The sequence below is a fragment of the Pongo pygmaeus genome, chromosome 3, assembly GCF_028885625.2.
Source record: "Pongo pygmaeus isolate AG05252 chromosome 3, NHGRI_mPonPyg2-v2.0_pri, whole genome shotgun sequence".
NCBI lineage: Eukaryota > Metazoa > Chordata > Mammalia > Primates > Hominidae > Pongo > Pongo pygmaeus.
In genome coordinates this window covers 199638316-199664056 of record NC_072376.2, presented here as the reverse complement: position 1 = coordinate 199664056, position 25741 = coordinate 199638316, and the positions used below count along the sequence as shown (strand labels likewise).

General features: G+C 40.1%; 1 protein-coding gene and 1 long non-coding RNA gene across 3 annotated transcripts in view; one reads left to right on the top strand and one right to left on the bottom strand.

Annotated features, from left to right (window-relative positions):
- Positions 1-3540, top strand: part of LOC134739497 (uncharacterized) — a 243588-nt gene extending 240048 nt beyond the window's left edge. The window contains exons 3-4 of the long non-coding RNA XR_010126192.1: positions 663-1237; positions 3367-3540. This is a non-coding gene — a long non-coding RNA (uncharacterized LOC134739497). The remainder of the gene's footprint in view (positions 1-662; positions 1238-3366) is intronic.
- On the bottom strand, positions 1051-23330 carry F11 (coagulation factor XI). 2 transcript variants are annotated; one of them, XM_054484237.2, is made up of 15 exons: positions 23224-23330; positions 22406-22461; positions 17913-18075; positions 16499-16605; positions 15388-15547; positions 13750-13859; positions 13257-13416; positions 9524-9633; positions 9262-9424; positions 9067-9173; positions 5350-5518; positions 3820-3995; positions 3123-3218; positions 1813-1952; positions 1051-1212 (listed from the first exon to the last, which is right to left on the bottom strand). In XM_054484237.2, the coding sequence occupies exons 2-15, from the start codon at positions 22458-22460 to the stop codon at positions 1051-1053; spliced, it is 1878 nt and encodes a 625-aa protein (XP_054340212.1). In that variant the 5' UTR covers position 22461; positions 23224-23330. The 2 variants fall into 2 exon arrangements, with proteins under 2 accessions (XP_054340212.1, XP_054340213.1); XM_054484238.2 differs by lacking the exons at positions 1051-1212; positions 1813-1952; positions 3123-3218 and adding an exon at positions 2863-3087 and having other exon boundaries at positions 23224-23296.
- Positions 23331-25741: the final 2411 nt, after the last annotated feature.

Here is a 25741-nt window from a genome sequence, read left to right as displayed (position 1 = left end):
TAGTTGTTGGCACAGATTGAAAGCTATGTGGTGACAATTCAAATTCTAGGTTATTGGACTAGATCACAACAATAATGAGATAAATATTTGCACTAAACAGAAAATCCCAGTTCTTAGAATACAGGCAGCTGCTTGCTGAAGACTTTACTGTAACTATCCATTTGTGCCCTAATTGTTTTTTCTCTGTAGTATGGATGCAGTCTATGGTGATTTTTGTCAAATAAATATACGGTCTAGTTCTTTGGGAGCCCATAGTCACAGCAGCAGCTTGTCTTAGAGAGGTTTGAGCATGCCTCCCTATCTCCATCAGCCTCCCTTCCCAAGATATTTTAAATAAATATACAATCCATCACAAATCATTTTTCAGGAAAGTGTATCTTCAAGATTGCTCCTAAGGTACCACTTCCAGGTAAATTGCTGCTTGTAATCCTCTTCCACACAGAAATTCTGGTATCTTCACATTCACTCTTAGCTTGTGTCTACTCAAACTGGTTTTTTAAAATATATATTTTAAAATGGAAATGCCAAGAATTCCTGACTATTCTGAAAATCTGCCATTAAATGCAATCAAATTCTTTCTTTACAAAAGAAATGTGTTCACATAGGCAGAGTGTAGATTCCTGCAAAATGGTGAAGACTGTCTTTGTTCTCCTTCCTTCCAGTTTTCATCTTTCATCAAACAAATCTGTTTATGGTGGCTTCTTTTAGCAGTTCTTCTACCTGATCCCTGCTGCCACTGCTTGGTTATTTTCTGGTATATCTGCCTATAGAGTAATCTTCAGAAATATTGCCTTGTGGTAATTCTTGGACCCCATAGAAGCGTGATGAAAAACAAAGAGACTGGATGCCGAAACGAACTACAGTGATCATAGAACAGGAGTTTTGGACATAACAACTTGTGACAGTTTGTTTTCTTCTACCATTTTCCTACAAACACCAAGCCCCTTCAGCGTGTTACTGTGGAGGAAGCACGCTGGCACAGTGAACTCCACACCCTCTCCCAGCAAATCCTGGGTCCTTCAGGGACTCCAATGGCCCCTGGGAACCCATTCACACTGCTTGAGTTTTCTCCAGAATCCAGTCCACGTACTCAACCACGTTGGTGTAAACGCCTGGCCGCTCCCTTTGAGCACAGCCTTCGCCCCAGCTCGTGATGCCTACCAGATGCCAGACCTCATTGTGTTTGCAGGACAGAGGGCCTCCCGAATCTCCCTAGAACGAGGGGAGACAAGAAAAGGTGCACAGATCAACTCAGACGCTTCCGATCTTCAGCACATCTTGCTCAGGCTGATTTTGCCTAAAATGTTGTCTTGGCCCCTTAATATACTGCAGAGAACCTGGGTGCTTGCATTCATCCAGTCAGTCTCCTCGCTTTTGATTTCAGTCTAAGTCAAACAAATACACTGTGTTCCCTGCTCATTGGCAGAAGACTGCTTTTTAAAATGCATTAAGCGGCCGGTCGCGGTGGCTCACGCCTGTAATCCCAGCACTTTGGGAGGCCAAGGCGGGGCGGATCATGAGGTCAGGACATCAAGACCATCCTGGCCAACACAGTGAAACCCTGTCTCTACTAAAACTGGAAAATAAAAAAGACATTAGCTGGGTTTGGTAGCTGGAGCCTGTAGTCCCAGCTACTCAGGAGGCTGAGGCAGGACAATGGCGTGAACCCGGGAGGCAGAGCTTGCAGTGAGCCGAGATCGCGCCACTGCACTCCAGCCTGAGTGACAGAGTGAGACTCTGTCTCAGAAAAAAAAGCAATGCATTAAGCATTCAAATTTGCATATGTTCCATGGGCTAAGAACACTCCGTTACCTTGCAAGCATCCTTCCCTCCTTCCCTGTAGCCGGCGCAGATCATCCTATGGGTTATTTTATGTCCTCTGTATCTCTTCTGGCACTCCTCATTGGTCACTAAGGGTATCTTGGCTTTCTGGAGAGTATTTTGTATTTTGTCTGAAAAAAATGTTTTTGGTTTGTTTGTAGAATAACCATATACAATACACATAAACATATATGCATATATATATATATATTTTTTTTTTTTTAATTCAGACGGAGTCTCTTTCTGTCGCCCAGGCTGGAGTGCAATAGTGCAATCTCGGCTCACTGCTACCTCCACCTCCCAAGTTCAAGTGATTATCCTGCCTCAGCCTCCCGAGTAGCTGGAATTACAGGCATGCACCACCATGTCCAGCTAATTTTTGTATTTTTAGTAGAGACAGGGTTTCACCATGTTGACCAGGCCGGTCTTGAACTCCTGACCTCAAGTGATCCACCCATCTCGGCCTCCCAAAGCACTGGGATTACAGGCGTGAGCCACGGGTGGTGCCCAGCTGCGTATATTTAAAATAAAAATCACGGCTGGGTGTGGTGGCTCACACCTGTAATTCCAGCACTTTGGAAGGTGGAGGCAGGCGGATCATGAGGTCAGGAGGTTGAAATCATCCTGGCTAACACGGTTAAACCCCATCTCTACTAAAAATACAAAAAATTAGCTTGGGGTGGTGGTGGGCGCCTGTAGTCCCAGCTACTCAGGAGGCTGAGGCAGGAGAATCACTTGAACCCAGGAGGTGGAGGTAATAGCGAGCCGAGATCGCGCCACTGCACTCCAGCCTGGGCGATAGAGCGAGACTCCATCTCAGAACAACAACAACAACAAAACTCATGCCTATACAAAAATCCAGAAGGAAAAAATGTTAGATTTACTTCACAGACCTTTTATAATTACAAGTATGAAGAAGACATTATTCCCACTATTGCTTGTACCATTTTGTTAATGTTAATTAAGTTCAAAAATTACTTATGACTCTAACTGGAATGACTTCCTAGAGAAAGTAATTGGATAGCAGGCTAGAACATTTACTGAAAAGTGCTAGGCTTCACATTAAACTTCATTAAATATAATTAATCTTTAAAGAGATTTAGTCACATTTAAAATTTCCAATCAAAAAGATGAGGCACCAGCCTCACTTGGGTGATTTTTGCCTCTCCATCTTTATTAATCCGCTTCCTGCAACTGATTGGTGTGACTCGAGTTGTGCTTCAGCTACATGACTTGACAGGGCAGAAAAGTTTCCGTTCTTCATTTCTAGGATGGAGCACATATAACAACATCATTTTTACCTCTTAATTTTCTGTACCCCCATCCAGTCACCCAGCAATCAGTGTATATTACATTTCTATCTCCTTTTGAAGGCAGGCATATGGGTCGTTGAGAATCTAAATTTAAAAAATCATGATTTAAATATGAGACGCAAAATATATCCTCTTTTCCAGAAGAGACTCTTCTTCCACTGTACATTATCTGTGTTTTCTTTGTTTACTATATTCATTTTTTGCCTTGTTGTCGTGTATTTTCCTCCCTCAGGTTCAGCACGATATCGCACACATGCCAGGATGAGGGGGCGACAGAGAGACAAGCCTCACCCTCGCTGCTAACTCCTCATCCAACTCAGTTTTGATCCTGCACAAGTTGCTTAATTGTTCTAACCTTCAATCCTTCATCCCTAAATTATCTTTACTAAATTATCTTTAGACTAAATTATCTTTACTATTCCAAAGTATTATGAAATTATGTCATTCTATGCACCTGAAGAAGCCTCAGGAAAACGATCTCTTCACCCACATTCCCAAAATAAGTTTCAATAGCCAGGAAAGCGTATCAGCCTTAACAGAATAAATAACTAGCGTTCCAGGCCTTCTCCCTTTCATGATGATAACACGTGGAGAGATTGGCAGGGTCAGGCCGTAAGTCTAGTAGTGTTAAACATTTTATCCAGTTCACCATTGGAGATAACTTTCCGGATAAAATTCTCCATACCTGTGTAATTCACTGTGGTTTCCAGTTTCAACAAGGCAATATCATACCCACTTTCTGCCATTTTATACTGATCATGGATAATTATTTCTTGAACCCCAAAGAAAGATGTGTCCTCTTTTATTTCAGATTGATTTAAAATGCCACTGTAGACACGCAAAATCTTAGGTGACTCTACCCTAAGGAGCAAACAACAGAGGGAAAGAAATTTCCTTTACTAAAAATAATTCCCAGACATTGTGAATTGTGTGACTGTCTAACTATTACTAATATTTTCTGCCAATGATGGACATTTAGGTGGAAAAAAGTGATTTTATCCTAAGATTTTTCAGGATAAAAAACATATTCACCCTATAAAGAAAATCCATTATACACAAAAAATGAATGAGCACTCCCTCCATGCTCCAACACACACACACATGCACACACACGTGCACACACATGCACACACACACATACACGAAGACCGCTGGACTTAGTCTCAACCTCGCCAGTAACTAGCTGTGACACTGAGAAACTCAGGCAGCCTTTCTGCTACTCCATTCCCATATGTGACAGGTAGCGGGAACTCTTGGCCTCACATGTGTTCTTGAGTTTAACGTGAGTGTGCTGCAGATTGATTAAAAAAGAAAACCAAAACTAAAAAGCACACGAAACTGTGTCTGGAAACAACTCAGAGGATACTGAAGTAGCAAACAGAAAGTTTGGCCAATGCAACTTCCCTGGAATATATATACCCCCAGCTGGAGCCTTTATGTTTGGCCAATGCTGAAAGTGGCCTAAGTAAGGAATCCAGTTTGAGGATGCATACTGAACTCGTTCTGTATTTTATTTATTTACTTAGAGATAGGGTCTCGCTCTGTTGCTCAGGCTGGAGCACAGTGGCACTGTAGTAACTCACTGCATTCTTGAACTCTTGGGCTCAAGCGATCCTCCTACCTCAGCCTTCTGAGCAGCTGGTGCTACAGGCGCACAAAACATCATACCAGGCTAGTTTTTAAATATTTTTTAGAGACAGGGTCTCATTATGTTGCCCAGGCTGACCTCAGACTCCTGGCATTGAGCAATCCTCCCACCTCAGCCACCCAAAGTGCTGAGATTACAGGCGTGAACCACCACACCTGGCCACTTTCTGTATTTAAACACACACGCACACACACACACACGTATTAGAAATTTGATTCAGACAATGGTAAATCCTCTGTGAGTTTAGTTCCGGGCACAGTGCACAGAGCGAGGCACAGAGGGAGGTATGCTCTTGCAGGGAGTAACATGAAGGCCCTTGGGGATGTGGATGCGGTTAAATGGGAAACGGAATAGTAGGCAGTCAAGTAGCCATGTACCTGCACCTGTTCTGATGTTGGGAGACCATGAGGAGCTCTTCCTTTTTGCCTTTTTTACCATTGAGGGAATTAATTAATTTTGCAAATAAGACAATTTAATTGGTTAAAGTATTTATTTCCTAACATGCTAGTAACATTTTTTATAAATGTGTGAAGATGATGAACTAATAAAAACAGCCGTGGTACTGACCCATAGAAACAGTGAGCGGCTGTTAATATCCACTGGTTTCCAATGATGGAGCCTCCACACAGGTGTCTCTGAGTGGGTGAGGTGGTGTGCAGGGTCACCTGCCACGGCCACTCACCACGAACAGACGCAGTTCCTCCAACGATCCTGGGCTTGATTTTGGTGGTACACTCTGCAACAGAAGCATTGTGATGAGCAGCTTCCTACATCTTCCTTTCCATCAGTAATTATGCTCCTTCAGGAACAAGAAGAAGAAAACCTTCCCTCAAGTCAATAGTTTAGCATGACCCTGAGTTACACAGACTTTATAATCAAGTTGCCAAAGCAAAACATGCACATGAAAAATGGAATTGACTAAGTCATCTTGTAATTACATACCCCTAAGAATGTAGCCCTCCTTGTGTGGTACTACAAGGCTGTCTTACCCTCCTTCAAATGATAACGCGAATGGTTTTTTTAAACCAGTGGTTGTCAAGTACAGTCCCCAGACCAACAGCGTCACCTGGGAACGTGTTAGAAATGCACATTCTTCAGCCCCACCTCAGATCCAGCGAATGAGAAATTCCAGCCTGGAAGCTCAGCCATCTGTGTTTGAACCAGCCCTGCTGGCGTTTGAGAACTACTCTTAGAAAGAAGAGGCGAGCACCTTGCCCACAGGCTGCAGCCATTGTTCAGTTCCTGCCCTGTCCCCGTGACTCTGCTGACCATGATCCCAGTCACTCCTGCTCCATCCATGTCCAAAGTAAGACTGATCTGCTGCGAACTTCCTCTGACCTTTGGCCTTGTTGACAGTTTGGGATTCTCTGGGGTCCTTGGTACTTTTCAGGGACTTTGACTCAGGCTCATCCCTGTGTTTCTTTTCTCTTCGGGCTGCCTAGACAGGACAGTGCCCTCTATTTCTACTTACTGGATGCCTGACACAAGAACCCACTCTCCCGGTTGGAGCCACGGAACACAGATGGATGGGAGTGGGGTGTTCGTAGACAGCAGTATTCTAGACACACACACGTGCACACACACCTGCGCACACACACGTGCACACATGTGCACATACATGCACACACACGTGCACACACACGCACACGCGCGCGCACACACCTATGCGACTCAAACTTTTATGTGCCTGTGAGTTGCCTGCGCAGCTTTTAAAATGCAGATTCTGAGCCAGTAACATCTGTGTGGATCCTGAAATTCTTTCTAACAAACTCCCAGGTGATGTCAATATGCTGTGCCCAGATCACATTTAGAATAACCAGGCTCAGGTGCTCAGAAGGCTCCGTGTCCCGAGCTAAGGGAGGAGTCTAAGTTAACGGAAGAATCACTGATGAGAAGCCGGATCCTAGAAAGTCTATTCACTAGTTTTGTGGTTGTAAAACAACCTTTCTAGGCTTTTTTTTTTCCTTGGTAGGAAAATGAGTGTATAATTCTGGGGCGGATTTCAAATAGGAGGAGAGGATGAGAGAAGGAGTTCGGAAGGAAACAGCAGCTAACAGCAACTGAGGTGAGAACGAGCACGATGTGACTTCAGAAGCCTGAACAGAGGATCTCATTTTAGAGCCGGAAGGGTGAACGTTCATTTTGGAGGGCCCTCTATTCTGGAATTTCTGCAAGATAGGAAGTGTCATAAAGGTAAATTTTAGGAAAATTAATAGGTAAATAGTAACTAAGGTATGTTAGAAATAACTCAAGGTACAGGTGAGAGGCCTTGAGGTTCATCCTATGTTGTTTCTCAGTTTAAACGAAATGCTGAAAATATGTGTTTAGAATCATATTTTGTGTTAAGAAATGTTTACTTTAATGGTGCTGCTATCTATCTTCAGAAAGTTAAGTTACATTGTAGACCAGTGACAGACAAGGCACCATAAATATCTCATGTAGCTATTCCCTTTCACATTGAGGGGGGCGGGGGTTATTTCATCAAATACAGTGCAGTAAAAACCTAGTTATCTAATTCACTCCCTCCAAAGGTGCACTGAAAAGATATGACTTTATTTTCCTTTATCTTACATTTTCTCCTGTAGCTATCAATCTATACCTGGTATATTCTGTAACTCTACAGGCCAGAGTCTATAAATCCAACAGAGAAAACCATAATGAAGAAGGAAGGGGGAAAATGCAACCTGCAATGTATTGAGGTATACGTGCTCGTTCCCATTTTTTAAACCATGTCAACATTACTTAACAGCAACATTTGCCAAATGTCCCTTCTAATGCTTAGAAGTAGAAGAAAGACAACAGAATGGTGCTGAATGCTCCTTCTTGTCTTAGGGAAATTTATTGTGAGGAAAACAGAATGTATGAGATACGACTTAATCGACTTGCTTTTTAAGAAGTCTTGAGCCATCCAAAGATTTTCATCGGAGCGCCTCTAAGCTCTAGGAAGGCATAGTCTGCTAGTTAGGATATCAGTGTTGGAGGCAATATAAGTTAGTCTTTATGTTCTACAAAACATTCTCAGAAATTAAGGATTGATTTGCCTTCTCAGTACAGCAGATAATCTGACACAAAATGTTTTCGTGCTTCTAAAACTATTACAAAGCAGGATTATTACTTTCATTTTATTCATTAAATCTCAGTTGCATCTTATAGTGATTGTAATATTGGACATTTAGCAATAAACAGTCTAAGAACATGCAGCTTTATGTAAATCAATATATAGTAAAGCCATCCTAAGTTCCTATGGTAATTTGGGCAGGAGCGTTTGTGGTGTGCTCTTTCCTGTTGGGGATTTTGTCCCTTAGAACAATTCTGTTTGCCTACAAACCATGTCTTGCGACTATGCTCAGAAATTGGGCACTGGGATGGAAATACTGCTGGTCGGATTTTTATTGTAACTTTTATGTTATTACAGGTCTTGTGTAATCTAAACACTTATTTCCACCCTACCACATTCATTGTTATTAGTAAAGTTTTACCTTAACCTTTGCCAATCCCTAAGTCTCCAGAACCCTGCATGGAATCTGAATAAAGACCCCTAAAAAGGAGGTGCTCCAGTATTTCTTGAATAGATACACAATTTTTGGAAGAAAATTAGTAATTTGACTAACCAAAGTGCTGATCGATATTTCCCTTACAAAGGATAATAGGAAAGATTACTGGCCTTGATAACAGGAGTGTTGGCGGAGTCTGGGTCTCATTAGGAAATGTCAGTTGTGGCTGGGTGCAGTGGCTCAAGCCTGTAATCCCAGAACTTTGGGAGGCCAAAGAAGGAGGACTGCTTGAGCCCAGGAGTTCAAGACCAGCCTGGGCAACATGGCAAGACCCCACCTCTACAAAAAATTAGCTGGGTGTTGTGGTGCACGCCTGTAGCCCCAGCTACTCAGAGAGCTAAGGTGGGAGGATTGTTGGAGTCCAGGAGTTCAAGCCAGAGGCTGCAGTGAACACTGACCACATCACTGCACTCCAGCCTGGGCAACAGAGTGAGACTCTGTCTCAAAAAAAAAAAAAAACAAAGAAAACAGAAATGCCAGGTGTATAAACGTGTCAAATTTAAACATATATTTAGTTAATACTAGGCAATGTACAGTTTAGTCAAGCCCCAATATTTACCTTTAAAACACGGTCAGTTGAGTGATAGGAGTGAAAATAATAGAAAACTGCAAAATTTGTTATTTCATGAATGTTCTCCCTTCTGTGGCTATAACGGACAGTCTTGGTTGTGATGTATGCAGCATGGACTAATTCCTTCAGCTGCATTTTTTCAAGTGACATTATACTCACCATTATCCATTTTACACAACCTTAATGTGTATCCAGAGATGCCTCCTCTCCCGTGAAGTATTTTAGTTGGAGATCCATTTGAAGAAAGCTTTAAGTAACATTTGCCCCTGGAGTTGAAAACAAAATGGTATAAACATAATGCACCTCACAGGCAGACAGGACAAGGGTGTCTGCATAACCCTTCGTATGGCTTACTTCCCTTCGTTGCAAGATGCTTGAGCTGGGGTATAGGTAAAAAACTGGCAGCGGACGGTATTGGTGCACAGTTTCTGGCAGGCCTCGTGACCTTTCACAGCAACAATATCCAGTTCTTCTCCCAAGAAATCAGTGTCATGGTAAAATGAAGAATGGCAGAACACTAGACAGCAGACCACATGTCAGAGCGAGACCCTCCCTCAGCATGCATCAGCCTCCTCGGGGCTGGTCACGCAGCCAGAATGCAGAACTCTCAGTTTACCTGGGATGCTGTGCCTGCAGCTTTGTAGACTGAAACCAGAAAGAGCTTTGCTCTTTTTAATGCGTGTGCTGGGCAATCCACTCTCAGATGTTTTAAGGAGACAAAGATTTCTAACAGAAACAAAAGGGAAGTAGTAATATATCATATCAAACACATAAAAACATTTTTACAGCACCTAGAGAAAGTAAAGTCAGCTCATGCTGGCACTTAATTGTGAAGATTTTCCTATTTTGAAAGTATAAGCCACGGAGTCACACTCATAAACCACGGAGTCACACTCATAAACCACGGAGTCACACTCCATGACACTTAGGTTGCAGACAAATTTTCTAAGTAAATCACCTGGCTCCGTAAAAATTTTCTGAGCTTGCTCTAGTGTCAGTCTTCCTAGTATCTTCCCTTTTCATTTCCCTCCTTTCAACACTCCCAGCCTATCTTAAAGGTTCAAGAGTCTTCGCGCTACCTAGAAACCTCCTATCCAGGGTTGCCACAGGTTTATAAGGAGATGGGTGAAGTCCATCATTGACTCCACACCCTGGAAGCATCTTCCTGGGAAAGAGTGACTTTTCCTAAGTAGACAAAATCACAGTCCATAGATCTTTCTGCAGTGATGGAAATGTTCTATGTCTGTGCCATCCAATACAGTAACCACCAACCACGTGGCTATTGCACACTTGAAATGTGGCTAATACAGCAGGGAGGTGAATTTTTAGTTTCATTTAAATTTTTTTTTTTTTTTTTTTTTTTTTGAGACAGAGTCTTTCTCTTGTCACCCAGGCTGGAGTGCAGTGTTGCGATCTCGGCTCACTGCAACCTCTGCCTCCCGGGTTCAAGTGATTCTCCTGCCTCAGCCTCCTGAGTAGCTGGGATTACAGGCATATGCCACCACACCTGGCTAATTTTTGTATTTTTAGTAGAGACGGGGTTTCGCCATGTTGGCCAGGCTGGTCTCGAACTCCTGACCTCGTGATTCACCGCCTCGGCATCCCAAAGTGCTGGGATTACAGGTGTGAGCTACCGCGCCCAGCCAGTTTTATTTAATTTTAATAAATTTAAATTTAAATTCCCAAGTTTGGGCTTATAGAAGCCAAGTTCCTATCACATTCTGTATTAAAGATCAAATGTGTTATTCCTATTCTAGGAATTGGTCAGTAATGGAATAAGACAAAGAAAAAGAGCAGTGACTAACACAAAATTACAAGTGACAATGGCATCTTTCTTATTTCTGAACTTCCAATGTCCCAAGGCTCAATCTTTGGACCTACTTTCTTCCCTCTCTGCATTTAACCCTTTGATAATTTCACTAGATTTTTTTAAAGTATCAGCCGTATATTGGTGACACCTAAACACAGATCTACACATAAACCTCTCTCCTGAGTTTGACTTCTATTTCCAGTTGCCAATTCAACCCTTTTCCCTAGATGTACCATGGGCATTGCTTCTCCTACACTCTGCTGCTTGCGGAATCTTCCACATCTCTGTCATCGGCATTTCCATCTTTCCAGTTCCTTGGGCCAAAAGTCGTGGTGCTATCACTGACTCCTTCACAATCCACGGTCCAATCCATCAGCAAATCTTATTGGCTCTCTGCTGATAACACATATCGATCTGGTCACTTCTCTCTCATCTCCACTCTGGTCCAATAGGCAAGGTTTTTATCTATTTTGTTCACTAAATGGTATCCCCAGTCTTCAGAACAATGCGTGATATATAATAGGCACCAAACAAATTCTACTAAATTTGTTTAGTAAGTGATAGTAGCAGATAATATTTTCATGTGACAGACCTGGCGCTTCTGAGATTAGAGCCTCACTCAGTGGAAAGTGAGACTCATGTGATAGGCAAGGCACACAGGGCTCTCCTTGGCTGAATTGTCTGGAGGACACCTTTTCATCAACAGGAGGCCAATCAAGCAAGTGCTGAGGGCTCTGAGAGTTCCAATTCAGAGATATATACAAGCCAGGTTTTAAAGCTGACTTAATTTTATGGATATTTGTTTGCTTGTTTAAGTGAACGTTGTCAATGAGGAATAGCAAGCTGGGCATGGTGGCTCAGGCTTGTAATCCCTGCACTGTGGGAAACCAAGGCAGGTGGATTGCTTGAGGCCAGGAGTTCTAGACCAGCCTGGCCAACATGGGGAAACCCTGTCTCTACAAAAAAACAAACATTAGCTGGGGGTGGTGGTGCACAGCTGTGGTCCCAGCAACTTGGGAGGATTAGACGGGTGGATTGCTTGAGCCTAGAAAGTGGAGGCTGCAGTGGGCTGAGATCACACCCAGTGTACCCAAATCTGAGTGACAAAGCAAGACCCTATCTCAAATAAATAAATAAATAAAAGAGGGACAGCAACCTTAGCTAGTGTCCTTTTGATAATCAAAGAAATTTTCCATGCTGTGTCTGATGTCCTATGTTAATTTCCATCAGTAAGGAAACAGGAACTCAATTCTTAAACCTCCCTCCACCACCACCCTAACCCACTTGATGGAGACATTCATTTCCACCTCTCTCTCTCCACTTTGGGTTTGACATTTCACTGACATTTTCAGCTCTTCCTGTTCCCGGTTCAGTTATTTTAAACAAAGCATTGGACTGAATTGTCTTTTAGTGGTCAAGAAATGGAAATGGAGTCTCTTCATTGCATTTAGAACTAGACAACTCCCCCCTTTGCCAAGGTGGAGACCTCCAGCAATCCCACTACTGGGTACATAGCCAAAGGAAAAGAAAGAAAGAAAAAATCATTATATCACAAAGATACCTACACTCACATGTTTACTGCAGCACTATTCACAACAACAAAGGTATACATCAACCTAAGAGTCTATCAGCAAATGAATGGATAAGGAAAATGTGGTGTATAGAATATACTATAGAATGTTACTTAGCCACAAAAAAATCATAAAATCATGTCTTTTGCAGCAACATGGATAGAACTGGAAGCTATTATCTCAAGTGAAACAACTCAGAAACAGAAAGTCAAATATTGCATATTCTCACTTATAAGTGGGAGCTAAATAAAGTGTACACAGGCGCAGAGAATGGAATGGAAGCTATTGGAGACTCAGAGAGTTGAGAGGATAGAGGAGGGTGAAGCAGGAGAAATTATCTAATGGGAACAATGTATACTATTTGGCTACACTAAAAGCCCAGACTTCACCACTACACAGTATACCCATGTAACACAACTGTACCTGTACCTAAAATTTATTTAGGTAAAATAATATTTATTTTAAAAGTTATTGGCCAGGTGCGGTGGCTCAACCCTGTAATCTCAGCATTTTGGGAGGCCAAGGCAGGTGGATCGCCTGAAGTCAGGAGTTCGAGACCAGCCTGGCCAACATAGTGAAACTCCGTCTCTACTAAAAATACAAAAAAAATTAGCCAGGTGTGGTGGCCCATGCCTGTAATCTCAGCTACTCAGGAGGCTGAGGCAGGAGAATCGCTTGAACCCAGGAGGCGAAGGTTGCAGTGAGCTGAAATCATGCCACTGCACTCCAGCCTGGGCAGCAGAGCGAGACTCCATCTCAAAAAAAAAAAAAAAGAGTCCTTGGTAATGTTGTTGTGTTTGTGATAAGTAGGTGGGGAATAGAAAGGGAGAGGGGCTAGAAATTCTTTGCAACTTTTATCCTATACTGACATTTAGAGTAAATTTTTAGTTATTTGGAATTTTTAATGATGGATTTTGATCAGCTATTTTTAAAAGATAACAAATTATCCTTACTTGTTAACTCCTTACCTTTGAGATTCTTTGGGCCATTCCTCGGAAAAGAAGGTAAAAAACAAGCAACCGGGATGATGAGTGCAGATTCGGCGACAGACAAAGGCATCGGGAGCCATGACACTATCGATGTTGCTGTCTGCAAACACTGTATTAGGGAAAATGTCCCTAATACAAGCTGCGCAACAGAGGAACTATGTTAGGAACTCAATTCACCAGCTATCAGGAAAATTCCAGTCACAGTATGTGTAAATTCCGTATTAAAAAATTTAAGTGTATCCCAAGATCTTTTAATTTTTTTCATTTAGAAGAAAATGACATGATTATTTTAAACTTGAAATTTAAATAGAGGATCTAACTGTATAGGACATGATGAAATCTATCACATGAAGAAGGTAAAGATCTTTGGGTCCGTTTCATCATGAGCATAAGCTAGTATCCTGAGTGAGATCTATTGTAATCATCAGCATATTTAATGGTTGAATTACATCATCAAGAAGTCAATAGTTACCCAGATTAGAAAGTGCACAGGATTTCAATGAAAATCCAGACACCACTTTATCGAGCTTCATTATTCTGGTTGGTGTCCCTGTTTGGGTATGCTTCAGTAGACAAATGTTACTGAATAAAAAGAAAAAGGAAAAGTGTCTTATTCCGCCAACTGCAAAAAGGAAAAAAACATGAGATGATAAGAAAGTCCCCTTTAGAGAGAGGACCTGTGAGACCCTGAAGCATCCATCTGGGAGGCTGAATGGCTGGGCATGGTCCCAGCAGTGTTGTTAAGCACCTGTGAATTGTGTAACTTTATTTCTTCTTCAGTACAATGACAGCTTGAGAGAGTGACCCCATGAAGAAGGAGAGTGCACAAAACAATGACTTCTTAAGCCCTTCTCCTTTTTTTTTTTTTTTTTTTTTTTTTGAGACGGAGTCTCGCTGTGTCACCCAGGCTGGAGTGCAATGGCATGATCTTGGCTCATTGCAACCTCCGCCTCCCGGGTTCAAGCACTTCTCCTGTCTCAGCCTCCCAAGTAGCTGGGATTACAGGTGCCCACCACCACGCCTGGCTAATTTTTGTATTCTTTTTTAGTACAGATGGGGTTTCACCATATTGGTCAGGCTGGTGTGGAACTCCTGACCTCAGGTGATCTGCCCACCTAGGCCTACCAAAGTGCTGGGATTACAGGTGTGAGCCACCGCACCCGGATAAGTCCGTCTTACTTTTAATGACTTAACATTATCTTGCTTAGAAACCTCCACTCTCTTGTCTGGCAGTTCACATTCTGTTAAGTCAGACATAAAAGGCTGTCGCTGAGCTGAGCTAAAGACAAGCCTTACAAGTCAAATGACTAATTTAGGGGTTTGGTGTGTGTGTGTTTTTAACCACTGTTGTTTTTGAAATAACTCATTGATGCTTTGTTTGCTTTCTGTTCACTCCTCTTTGTGAATGTGGAGAGCAGAATGTTAAAATCCAATGTTAAAACACAAGTATTAGTAATCTGAATGTTTTTCACTTTTCTGTTGATTCCAGATAAATGCAGTTTACTATGAAAATCTAAATAATCTCAAATATTTCTGAATATACAAATTAATAATCTATTTCCCTAGTAAATTTTTAAAGACGAGAACACAGATTTGGTTATTAGAGATCAGATAGTTTTTAAATCCTTATGCGATAGATTTATCCTTGAAATATTTCAAAATCCAGTATGGAGCAGGATAAAACTTTTTACATGAGTATTTTGTCTTAGGTAAGGAACTGTTATTTAGAGTGAGAGAGAGAGAGAGAGGAGTAGGTTTTTATTTTTATTCTGTTAGACTGTAACATTTTTTAGACTGGGAAGGGCACTGACAATCATACCAATTGCAGCTGTTTCAAAAGTGCCAATTTAAAAGTGTAGCGCTTTTGAAATTAGCTAAGTGTATATATTTTTCTGACAGTGTTATTAAAAGATAGACTCCTTACCATAAATGAAATGCATCCAAATTAGGCTTTAAGTGTATTTTTCATGAAGAAAACTAGGAGTACTTTTATAGAAAAGACTTTTAGGGGTTCAAAATAAATTCTGGCATAACGTTGATGGCAAAAGCTTTTTAGTAAATCACGACTCTGTTTTTCGTCGGCCACTCGAATGTCCTGTGGCTTACTCACCGATGCTCCAGGCTGGGAAACTGCCCTGTGGCGTACGTGAAAAAGTGGCAGTGGACGTCATCCGTGCATCTTTCTTGGCATTCTTGAGCACTCTTGGCAACTGAGCTGTTATAGTTTATGCCCTTCATGTCTAGGTCCACATAAGTGTCTTTGTTGCAAGCTGGAAATAAAAGCAGAAGATGTGAGTCCCTTCCAGATTCCAGAGGCAATGACCTAAGCAACTGTCCCTCCTGACTCACCCTTTCAACTTTTTCACCCACCTTTCCTCAGAAGTCTTTTGTTATATTAATCTGGAAAATTCTTATTCTTGAATGGAAGCAGTAAAAGAATGCCAATGTCCTTCTTACATTGTAACAATTTTAGACTTGTAAATTCACATTTTGATTTTCCGACCTAGCCTCTCTTCTCCCTAACTGCACTGATTATTTCACTAATTAACTGATTCAAGTACCTATTCACTATTAAGACAATTGTCACTTCAACATCTATATTTGCTCCTTTCGATTCGGAATAATACGTTTAATAAAGAATTTCGACTGGGCACCATGGAATCCCGGCACTCTGGAAGGCCAAGGCGGGCAGATCACTTGAGGCCAGGAGTTTGAGACCAGCCTGGGCAATACAGTGAGACCCTGTCTCTAGGAAAAATGAACAAATTAGCTGGGAATGGTGGTGCATGCCTCTGGTCCCAGCTACTCCAGAGGTTAAGGCAGGAGGACCACTTGAACCCAGGAGGTTGATGCTGCAGTGAGCTGTGATTGCACCACTGCACTCCAGCCTGGACAACAGAGTGAGACCCTGTCTCAAAAAAAAAAAAAAAAAAAAAAAGACTTTCATTTAAGATTTTAGGCTGGGAAGTAGAAAGAATATAAATACATGATGAGAAGTGAGGTAGTAAGATATGTATTTCTATGAGGTAAAGAAGTTTTTACAGTGTGCTGGAGGGGCAGGCATGCATGTATGCTAGGTTATACTCTACATTGAAAGAACTTCATTAAGGGGGTTTATTTCCACATAGCAGTGTTTTATTTCATAGCCTTAAAACCACATCCGATGTGACGATATGTGTACATCACAGCTAGTATTTGTTGATTCTGAGAACATATCTTACCACTTATTTGGTGTGAGCATTGCTTGAAAGAATACCCAGAAATCGCTGCTGTCCTATTCACTCTCGGCAGTGTTTCTGTAACACTGTCTTTCAGGACACAAGTAAACCTGTTTTTTTAAAAATACATATTAATGAATAGGAATTTATGTTTTTAAAATAATGGATCTTAAAAGTCAGCACACAGAAAGCCAAAGAGAAGGAAACAAACTACTTTATCTCATGCCAAAACAAATATTTTCTTAGCAAGATTCTGAGTTTGTTTTTTACTTCAACATCCCTACACTTAAGAGACTACATGTAATACTCCTTTCTAATAGGAACAAACAGGAATAGGTGAACTACGGCCTATTGGTAAAATGCAACCAAAAATCTGTGTGTTTCTGTTTAGCCCATTAGCTATACAAAATGATTTTTATATTTTCAAATGGTTACATTTTAAGTGGTGACATAAATACTTATATAACATCCTTGGCTTTACTGTGGGTTTTGCCCACAAAGCCTAACATATTTACTCTGCATTATTAAGAAGACATTTGCCAATCCCTGTTCTAGGTTCTGGAATAGTAAATTTTATAAGTTCCAGGTGCTATATAAATGCCTGTGAATGTAGCAATAATACACAAAGATGTTGAAAATTTAATTCTACAGAAAGGCTTATTATTAAATTTTCAGGCTCAGGATGGGAACACAAATGGTTGGTGGACTGTTTAAAATGTTTTAAACCTGACAAACCACCCAATGCAGTGAGTGACTCTTGGTAAGATTCTGGTTAATTACTATAAATTACATTTGAGGGAAAACTGAAATAATATAAAGGAATTCTTGTTAAATTTCATATGTCTTTTGTGTAGGATAGTGCATGTTGAAGTATTTAGGGGTAAAGTGTCATGTTTTAAAATTATTTCAAACGGTTAAGCATGTATACAAATATAGGTATTATATATTGTATTATATATTGTATATTGCTATACAAATATAGCAAACATTGCAGTTTTGGTGGTGGCAGGGGATCATTGTACTGTACTATTTTTTCAAATTATCTTTTTAAATATTTAATTTTTTCTAATAAAATAGTTGGGAGAAGTTCCAGTTTAAAGCACAACAAAAATTAATAATCGATAGAAAAGCAAAGTGTGAAATGTTTAAGAAGCATAAAAATTGAGACAAACAGAAGAAACATACCATTAATATGAGACTATCAGAGAGGCTGGAAAGTCTACACTTGGAGGCATATTTATTCTTTTCTAAATTGCCTAAACACCATCACTTCTTTCTGTAACAATATTTCAACTGAAAGACAATTTATCTTCCAGTTGTTAATGTTAAATTTTATAAAATGGTAGATGGAAATGTGTTAAGAATAGCAATCTCCCTTTAAAAATCTGTCTCCTCGATGTGGAAACATAGCATTTACCATTGGGTAGGATCCTCAGATGGTGATTCCGCCGTGAAAGTGAAGAGTAAACATCTTGGGTGGTAAGTGCAGACTACCTGGCAGTACTTGGCGCTTGGTGTGAAAACTGTAGTAATGTCCCCTCCTTCAAAGCAGGTGTCCTTGAACAACTGAGTCACACATTCTGTGATGTAATACATGGCATGCGTTATTTTGGATTTTACTGGGTATACATCTAATTAGGTAGTAATCTCATAAAGGCAAGGCTAGTAGCTCTACTTACCAGGAAATACATCTGAATTTGGAAATCAAGGCAATGAACACTTTTATGTGAGTTTATTGAATGAACAGCCTCAGGTGGAAACGAAAATCACAAAATGCTACGTTGGCTTCAACGGAATTGTGCTTATGAGTGATTGTCTTGGAGACAAGGAGTGCTTTGAGGGTAATTGAATCATTTCAAGGATCTTTACTGGCAAAAGCTGCTGCTTTTCAGGATCTCATCCAGGTCTGGAATGAACCTTCTGCTTTTTCCTTTCCTAATTGCGTCTTTGTCCAAACCCCGTACTTATGTGAAATAAACACTCCAGAGTGATCAGTTTCTGACAGCATCTGCTGGCTCGGGGGTGTGATAACACACATCCTCACCCCATTGAGAATAATTTGGAAACCCCACCATGGAAGCCCCACCTTTTGGTGGAAAGCAATCTTGCTACATTAAAATACTACTTTTAACAAGAATATTAACTGATGAATCAAATAAATGTTCTATATTTAATAATGCGGAGTGGGCACAGTGGCTCATGCTTGTAATCCCAGCAGTTTGGGAGGCTAAGGTAGGCAGATTGCTTGAGCTGAGAAGTTCAAGACCAGCCTGGGCAACATGGCAAGACCCTGTCTCTATAAAAAATACAAAAAAAATACTAGCTGGGCATGGTGGTTTCCACCTGTAATCCCAACTACTCGGGAGGCTGAGGTAGGAGGATCTCCTGAGCCTGGGAGTTTGAGGCTGCAGTGAGCTGTGATTGTACCACTGCAATCCAGCCTGGGCAACAGAGCAAGACCCGGTTTCTCTCTCTCTCCTCTCTCTCGTGTGCACATGCGCACACACGTGTTCTGTGTATGTGTGTGTGCATCATGCACTAATTTTCTTAGACTATATCCCCCTCCTAACTGGATTATTTAATTTTACAAGACAAGTTGATTTTCAATATGCCACTAAGTGCGAGGATGGGAGTGGGGTGAGCATTGAAAAATTACCTGTTGGAGGCTGTGTTCACTACTTGGGTGATGGGTACACCAAAAGTCAGCACTTCACCACTGCATAATATATGTATGTAAGAAATCTGCACTTACACCCCCTAAACATATAAACGTTTTAAAATTTTTGGAAAAAATTTTTGGAAAAAAACTCTGCACATGTTGAGTACAGATACAATTTTTAAAAAAATATTTCACGTCAAGGTTGTTTGAATCCATGGATGTGGAACACATGCTGCTTCTAGTGTCAGTAAAAACTAGTTAATATGTTTTTGCGAACGAGCAAGTGCTTGCTGTTGTATATTGACGTTGTATCCAGACTTCTTACTAATTTAATTAATTGCCTCAAATAATTTATGTGATGGTTAATTTAGGATTTTTCTAGGTACACAATCATATCATCTGTGAAAAACGAGAGGTTATGTTCCTCCTAATTGTTTTCCCTTTATTTCCCTTCCTTACTGCATTAACGAGTACCTCCATATAAGAGTAAATGGAAATAATGGGAAGTATTCTTGTCTTATTCTCAATCCCTTGGGAAAGCTTTCAATATTCCGCTATTATGTATTATGTTTCTTGAAGATTTTTGGTTTGGATTTTTATTTGCTTTTGTTTAAAATACCATTTAATAGCTGATGAAAGTTCTCTTCCATTTCCAGTTTACTTAGAGTTGTGATCATTAACAGAATTTTAGCAAGCATTTTTTGGCACATATTAATATTTAAAATTATTTTTATTTTTTATTATGACAGATAACATACCACGTGCCATGTAGCCATTTTGAGTGTACAGTTCTGTGGCACTAAGTGCATTTACACTGCTGTGCAACCGACAGCACCATCCGCCTCCAGAACTTTTCAACTTCCCCAGCTGATGCTCTGTGCCCATTAAACACCAACTCTCACCCCTTCCCCTGACCCCTTGGCCCCTGGCAACCTCTGTTCTAATTTCCATCTTGATGAAATTGACTACCCTAAGTACCTCATATCAGTGGGACCCCACAGTATTTGTTCTTTCGTGACTGGCTTATTTCACTTAGTGTAATGTCTTCAAGGTTCATCCATGTTGTAGCATGTGTCAGAATTTCCTTTCTTTTTAGGGCTGAGTAATATTCCATTGTATGTATGTACCACACTTTGTTTATCCAGTCACCTGTCGATAAACACATGGGCTGCTTCCACCTTTGGGTTAGTGTGAATAATGCTGCTATGAAGATGGGTGTACAAGTGTATCTGTGTGAGTTCCTGCTTTCCCTTCTTTTTTTTTTTTTTTTTGGTATGTAGCCCAAAGTCACACATCTATTGATTTTTGAATGTTAAATCAACTTTCCATTCCTGGAATAAACCCAACTTTGTCACAATATCACAATGTAATCATCCTTTAATTTTTTTTAACATTCTACTGGGTTTAAGTTGGATAATATTTTGTTTAGGGATTTGTACATATGTTCATAAGATAAAAGACCTGTGAAATTTTTTTTCCTCAGAATTTTCCTATCAGATTTTGGTGTCAAGATTACCCTGACCTTATAAAATGGGTTGGAAAGGGATTATGTTGACCTCTCAAATATGTGTGCCTTCCATTTAATTAATTTCTGCAATTCTTTCTGCCTTCTAGTTTCTTAGCACTTAAGTTGCTATTCTCTATCTTCTTGTCATCTTATATCATTAATTTTTACCTTTTCTGTACTCTAATGTATACATGTAAATCTATATATTTGATTTCAACACTAATTCAGTTACATCTCAAAGTTTTGATATACTGGATTTTCATTATTCTACAATTCCTTTTCTAATTACCGTTGTGATTTCATCTCTGACTCATATGAATCTAAAAAGGTATAAATACTCAATTTTCAAACATTTGGGGATTTTCAATTCCTTTTTTATTATTATTTTAGATCCCATTCACGGTGGTTGAATAACATGATCAGTATAATTTTAACCCCTTAAAATTTGTTGAGACTTGTTTCAGAGGCTTGTGTGTGGTCAATATTTGTAAATGTTCCATATTCATGTATAAAGGACCTATATATGTACACTATCATTCCTTGATATCTGTGGGGGATTGGCTGCAAGACCTCCTGCAGACACCAAAATCCATGAACGCTCAAGTCCCTGATAGAAAATGGCATAGTATTTACATATAACCTACTCACAGCCTCCTGTGTACTTTAAATCATCTCGAGATTACTTATAATACCTAGTACAATGTAAATACTATGCAAATTGTTGTTGTACTGTGTTGTTTAGGGAACAATGACAAGAAAAAACTCTGCACATGTTGAGTACAGATACAATTTTTTAAAAAATATCTCACTCCAAGGTTGTTTGAATCCATGGATGTGGAACCCGTGATTCAGGGTCAATTGTTTATGTAGTTATTGGGTCCAGTGTTCAAAATATATCAAATTATTTAGCGCTGACGTATTTATCAATGACATAACAATACAATTTCCAGATAATTATAACAAAGGAATATTACAACCTGAGCAGTAGTTTTGTCACAGAGAAAATTGAAATTATGAGCTGTGTAATTTAATATATTAAGTAGAATTTATTTTTAATATCTTCACCTAGATTTGCCTTTTTTCACATATGCCAGAAAAAAGAATTTACTATGCTTAAAATACTAGCAATAGTATCAGAAATTAAATATAACATGTATACATAAGCTATTTTTCTAAAGGAATGCTTCAGCTTTCATCTTAAATAAAGAATGGTCATGGAACTAAACAATACTTGTACTGATATCTCCTACTTAATATTGGCTAAGTAATTTATAAACAAATTTAGCAGATGTGACATAGGGTGGAGAATTAACAGGGTAGTTAAATTATTGAAATGCATGAACTATGGATGAGTATTTACATAACATTTTTCAGTACAAAATTCCTATTTTATGTGTGTGTGTATGTTCCATTGAACTGACTTTATGAAAAACCGACTAATTAGTGAGGCAAATCAAGATTTCTTCTTTTTAATATTGCTTTTAAATATCATTTAAATGAATGATGTATGTAGGCATGGATGTAGATATGGTATACATATAGACACAGATTCCTACCAGTACAAACAATTTTTTCATCTCAACTCCTACCCTGCTTTGAAAACCTCTGGAGCCTCAAGGAGGAAGTTAACAAAACCATTTTATTTCCTTCCCGGACATAAATCGTGTGAGATTCTCCCACATGTGTGGAGATTGCAGTGTGATTTCCCTCTCCCCGCCCGTAGTTAAGATAACACTCTACTTACCGCCAGAAACTGAAGTAAATAAAATGAAATGTACCATTTCATATAAGAAAATCATCCTACAATGAGAAAAAGGTGCATGTTTTTAGAACATAAAATGTAAATTTATAATTAGTTTACTGACACTAAGATTTACAAGAAATAGGGAGAGAGGGGAGTAGTTAATTCAATAGCGTTCACAGGGTTCTCATTATAATGTTGAATTTTATCTTTCCCAATCCTGGAGCATTCCTTAGTGTGGCTGTGTGTGTAGCGTTCAACTCTTACAGCTCTGCAGAAGCCAGAACCCACAGGGAAGCAGCCCTCTCCCCTCCTCCCTCCTTCCCCGCCAGCCCTGCTGCTCCCTATGATCAGATCCTTCTCAAGGCCACAATCTGACAGCTCTCCCCACCCCAATTTTTCATCTTTGTTTCCTTTCCCAATTTTTTTCCTTCCTTTCTTTCCTTGAGTCCTCTCCCTGTATCTTTCAAAGAGCTATGAATGATTTCCTACTTAGAAAATGTTCTATTTAAAAAAATCTGTGGCTAATACATTAATCGATTGTCTTGGTCACCTATAAATCTATTTATCCCCACTAAGCATTAAATAGACTGCTCTAGGAAAAACGGAGTCATCAGTGAGGCAAATCAAGACTTCTGATTTTTCAGTACTGCATTTGGATGTCTTTTTAACTTGTGAAACACTTGTTACTGAGTGGACACTTACTCTTCTGTTGTTCCACATTTCCTCTCAAACTAGTTATGGATATTAGTGGAACATCTCTACAAAGCTAAATCAGACACATTTTTAAAAATGTTAAATAATAAGTTCTGAAACTGTACCTGAAAAGACCTTGTTTGCTTATTTGCTGCAATTCTTAATAAGGGTGTTTTTCTTCTTCCAAAATGGTCTTCATCCTCCTCTGAATGAGCTTGTGTAGGAAATGGTCACTTAACTTTAATATTTACTTGTACTAGTTCTCAATGTTATGTAACATTGTCTCTCAGTACAGCATATTTGCGAAAGTCGTTCAAATCTTTGTATGTCAGAAATATACCTTGAGAGAATTGCTTGCTTTCTCAATACATTGAATTTATTTTTTTAATTTTATTTTGTATTCAAACAAGTGACATACACAGAGACAGCTGTAGAACTTGATTTTGCCTGTGTGCCTTAGCAGTCACGCAACGTGCCTGCCAGCCAAAGCTGCATTTAACCACACTTTCACCTGTCAGCTGTTAACCATTAATTCTAGCTTACCTTGAATCTCAAAGTCTAAAAAGAAAACATGGAAAGTCTAATGGTTCATTGGTTTGCAATATAATGGAGGGAGGAGACTTTGGCTGCTGGGGGAGAGCAGACAGCTGGGAAGCAAAGTACAGACTGCTCCTAAGTGCCTGGCTCTTGTGCAGTCAGTTTCCCTTCAGGTGGCTGCCTCTCGGAGGCCTATGCAGACAGGATTCCTCCTAAGGCCAAGCTTTTTTTTTTTTATTCTTACTTGTGAACACTAAAAGTCTATTTTTTAAAACAGAAAAAGAAGCTATTTCAGCTTGCTTCTTTCTTTCTTTCTCTTTCCTTTCTTTCTCTTTCTTTCTTCTTCTTTCCTCTTTCTTTCTTTCTCTTTCTCTCTCTCTTTCTCTCTTTCTTTCTTTTGAGATGGAGTCTCTTGTCGCACAGGATGGAGTGCAATGACGCGATCTCAGCTCACTGCAACCTCCGCCTCCTCGGTTCAAGTGATTCTCCTGCCTCCGCCTCCCGAGTGGACTACAAGCGCCCGCCACCACGCCCAGGTTATTTTTTTTTTCTTTTTTCTTTTTTTTTTGTGTGTGTGTATTTTTAGTAGAGACAGGGTTTCACCATGTTGGTCAGACTGGTCTCAAACTCCTGACCTCCAATGATCCGCCAGCCTCAGCCTCCCAAAATGCTGGGATTACAGGCATGAGCTACCACGCCTGGATTCTTTTAGCTTTCTTTAGATCCTGGGACACAGACCCGAATGGAGAGCTAGAAAGTGACATGTCTAGCGGCTGCATGACAGTCAACGAAAGCACAGCAGGTCACATCCCTGAAGGAAAGGGTGGTTTTGTCCTGGAGGGAGTCTTCCAGTGGTAGGACCTGTCGTTTATAGGCAGGAAAGTTTGTGAAAAAATTCTGGGGTGTTTCACATAATTATATTTCTATGAAGGCCTTCCCTTTGGCCTTGAAGAAGGTCTGAAAGCCCGTGGAGGGCATGTTCATCCATGCCTACTGCTACCCAGACCTACTCACTGACTGACGAGTCACGTGACTTGAGCGGAACCAGCCTGTGCACTGTCACCAGCCACCCGCAGGTCCTTGGATTCCGTTTCCTCATTTAGGACATAAGGCACTAACTAGTGCTGAGGGTTTCTGTGTGGTCCCCTGAAAAACCTCACAACACGAACACAAAGCAGTTTGCAATACGCCTGGTTTGAATACATTTTGGAGAAAGATAGTTTTATGGTTCAGAGAAGGCTGTCAATTTTTCATAGAAAAGCAAAATATGATCTTGTGTTTATACATGGAATCATAATTTAAAAAACATACTTGGAAGACCAGGGGAGAAATGACAGGGAATTAAGGGAATGTGAACTGAGGACAGGTCTTTTTGTAAAGTGCTGAAGAACTAGGGTGATGTTCTATCTGGAAGGCATTTACTCAGATATTTTTATTTGATCTATTGCCAGTGCATTTGACCTATCCTGGCATAAAGAGTTCCCAGCTGTTTTCCTGAGTTTCCCGTTTAAAGTTAAGTACATTCCAGCTACCCAAAAAGTGCGTATTTATGATGCATTGCCTTTTATGAGGCGCAAACATAGAATGGCAAATTCGTGCCAAGGATGGCTTTCATGGAAAATGGATATGTGAGATTATATGAGGTCCTTGTATCCTTGTATTGTTTACTCCATGGAACCTCATCTCTCTTCTTAAGCCCCGATAAAAAGAAGATAAGGATAACTCTTCAACCCTATTGAGAGAAACAGAAAGGCTCTAAATAAGAGAAATGCTTCACTGGAAAACCAAATAATATTTTCCTAAGTTTGATGTAGCTGGTTAGTGAAATCTTTAAGGTCTTTGAAATAGTATCAGGATTCAAAAAAATGTTGTCTATTCAAATAAAAGTAGAGTAATTTTGTTTTAGAAAAGGTCTCACTCCTGTCACCCAGACGGGAGTACGGTGGTGTGATCTCGACTCAACGCAGCCACCAAGTGATCCTCCCACCTCAGCCTCCTGAGTAGCTAGGAATACAGCTGCACGTCACCCTGCATGGCTAATTTTTGTATTTTTTATAGAGACAGGGTTTTGCTGTGTTGCCCAAGCTGGTCTGGAATGCCTGGGCA

Bases quoted from the DNA above. Each gene is read 5' to 3' on its own strand.
- F11 (XM_054484237.2), bottom strand. From the start codon at position 22,460: ATGATTTTCTTATATGAAATGGTACATTTCATTTTATTTACTTCAGTT. The intron at 9,174-9,261 runs GTAAGCCATACG...TTTCAACTCCAG, and splicing joins GCATCTTGCAACGAAGGGAA to GGGCAAATGTTACTTAAAGC. The intron at 1,213-1,812 runs GTAACGGAGTGT...CCCTCGTTCTAG, and splicing joins GAGGGAAGGATGCTTGCAAG to GGAGATTCGGGAGGCCCTCT.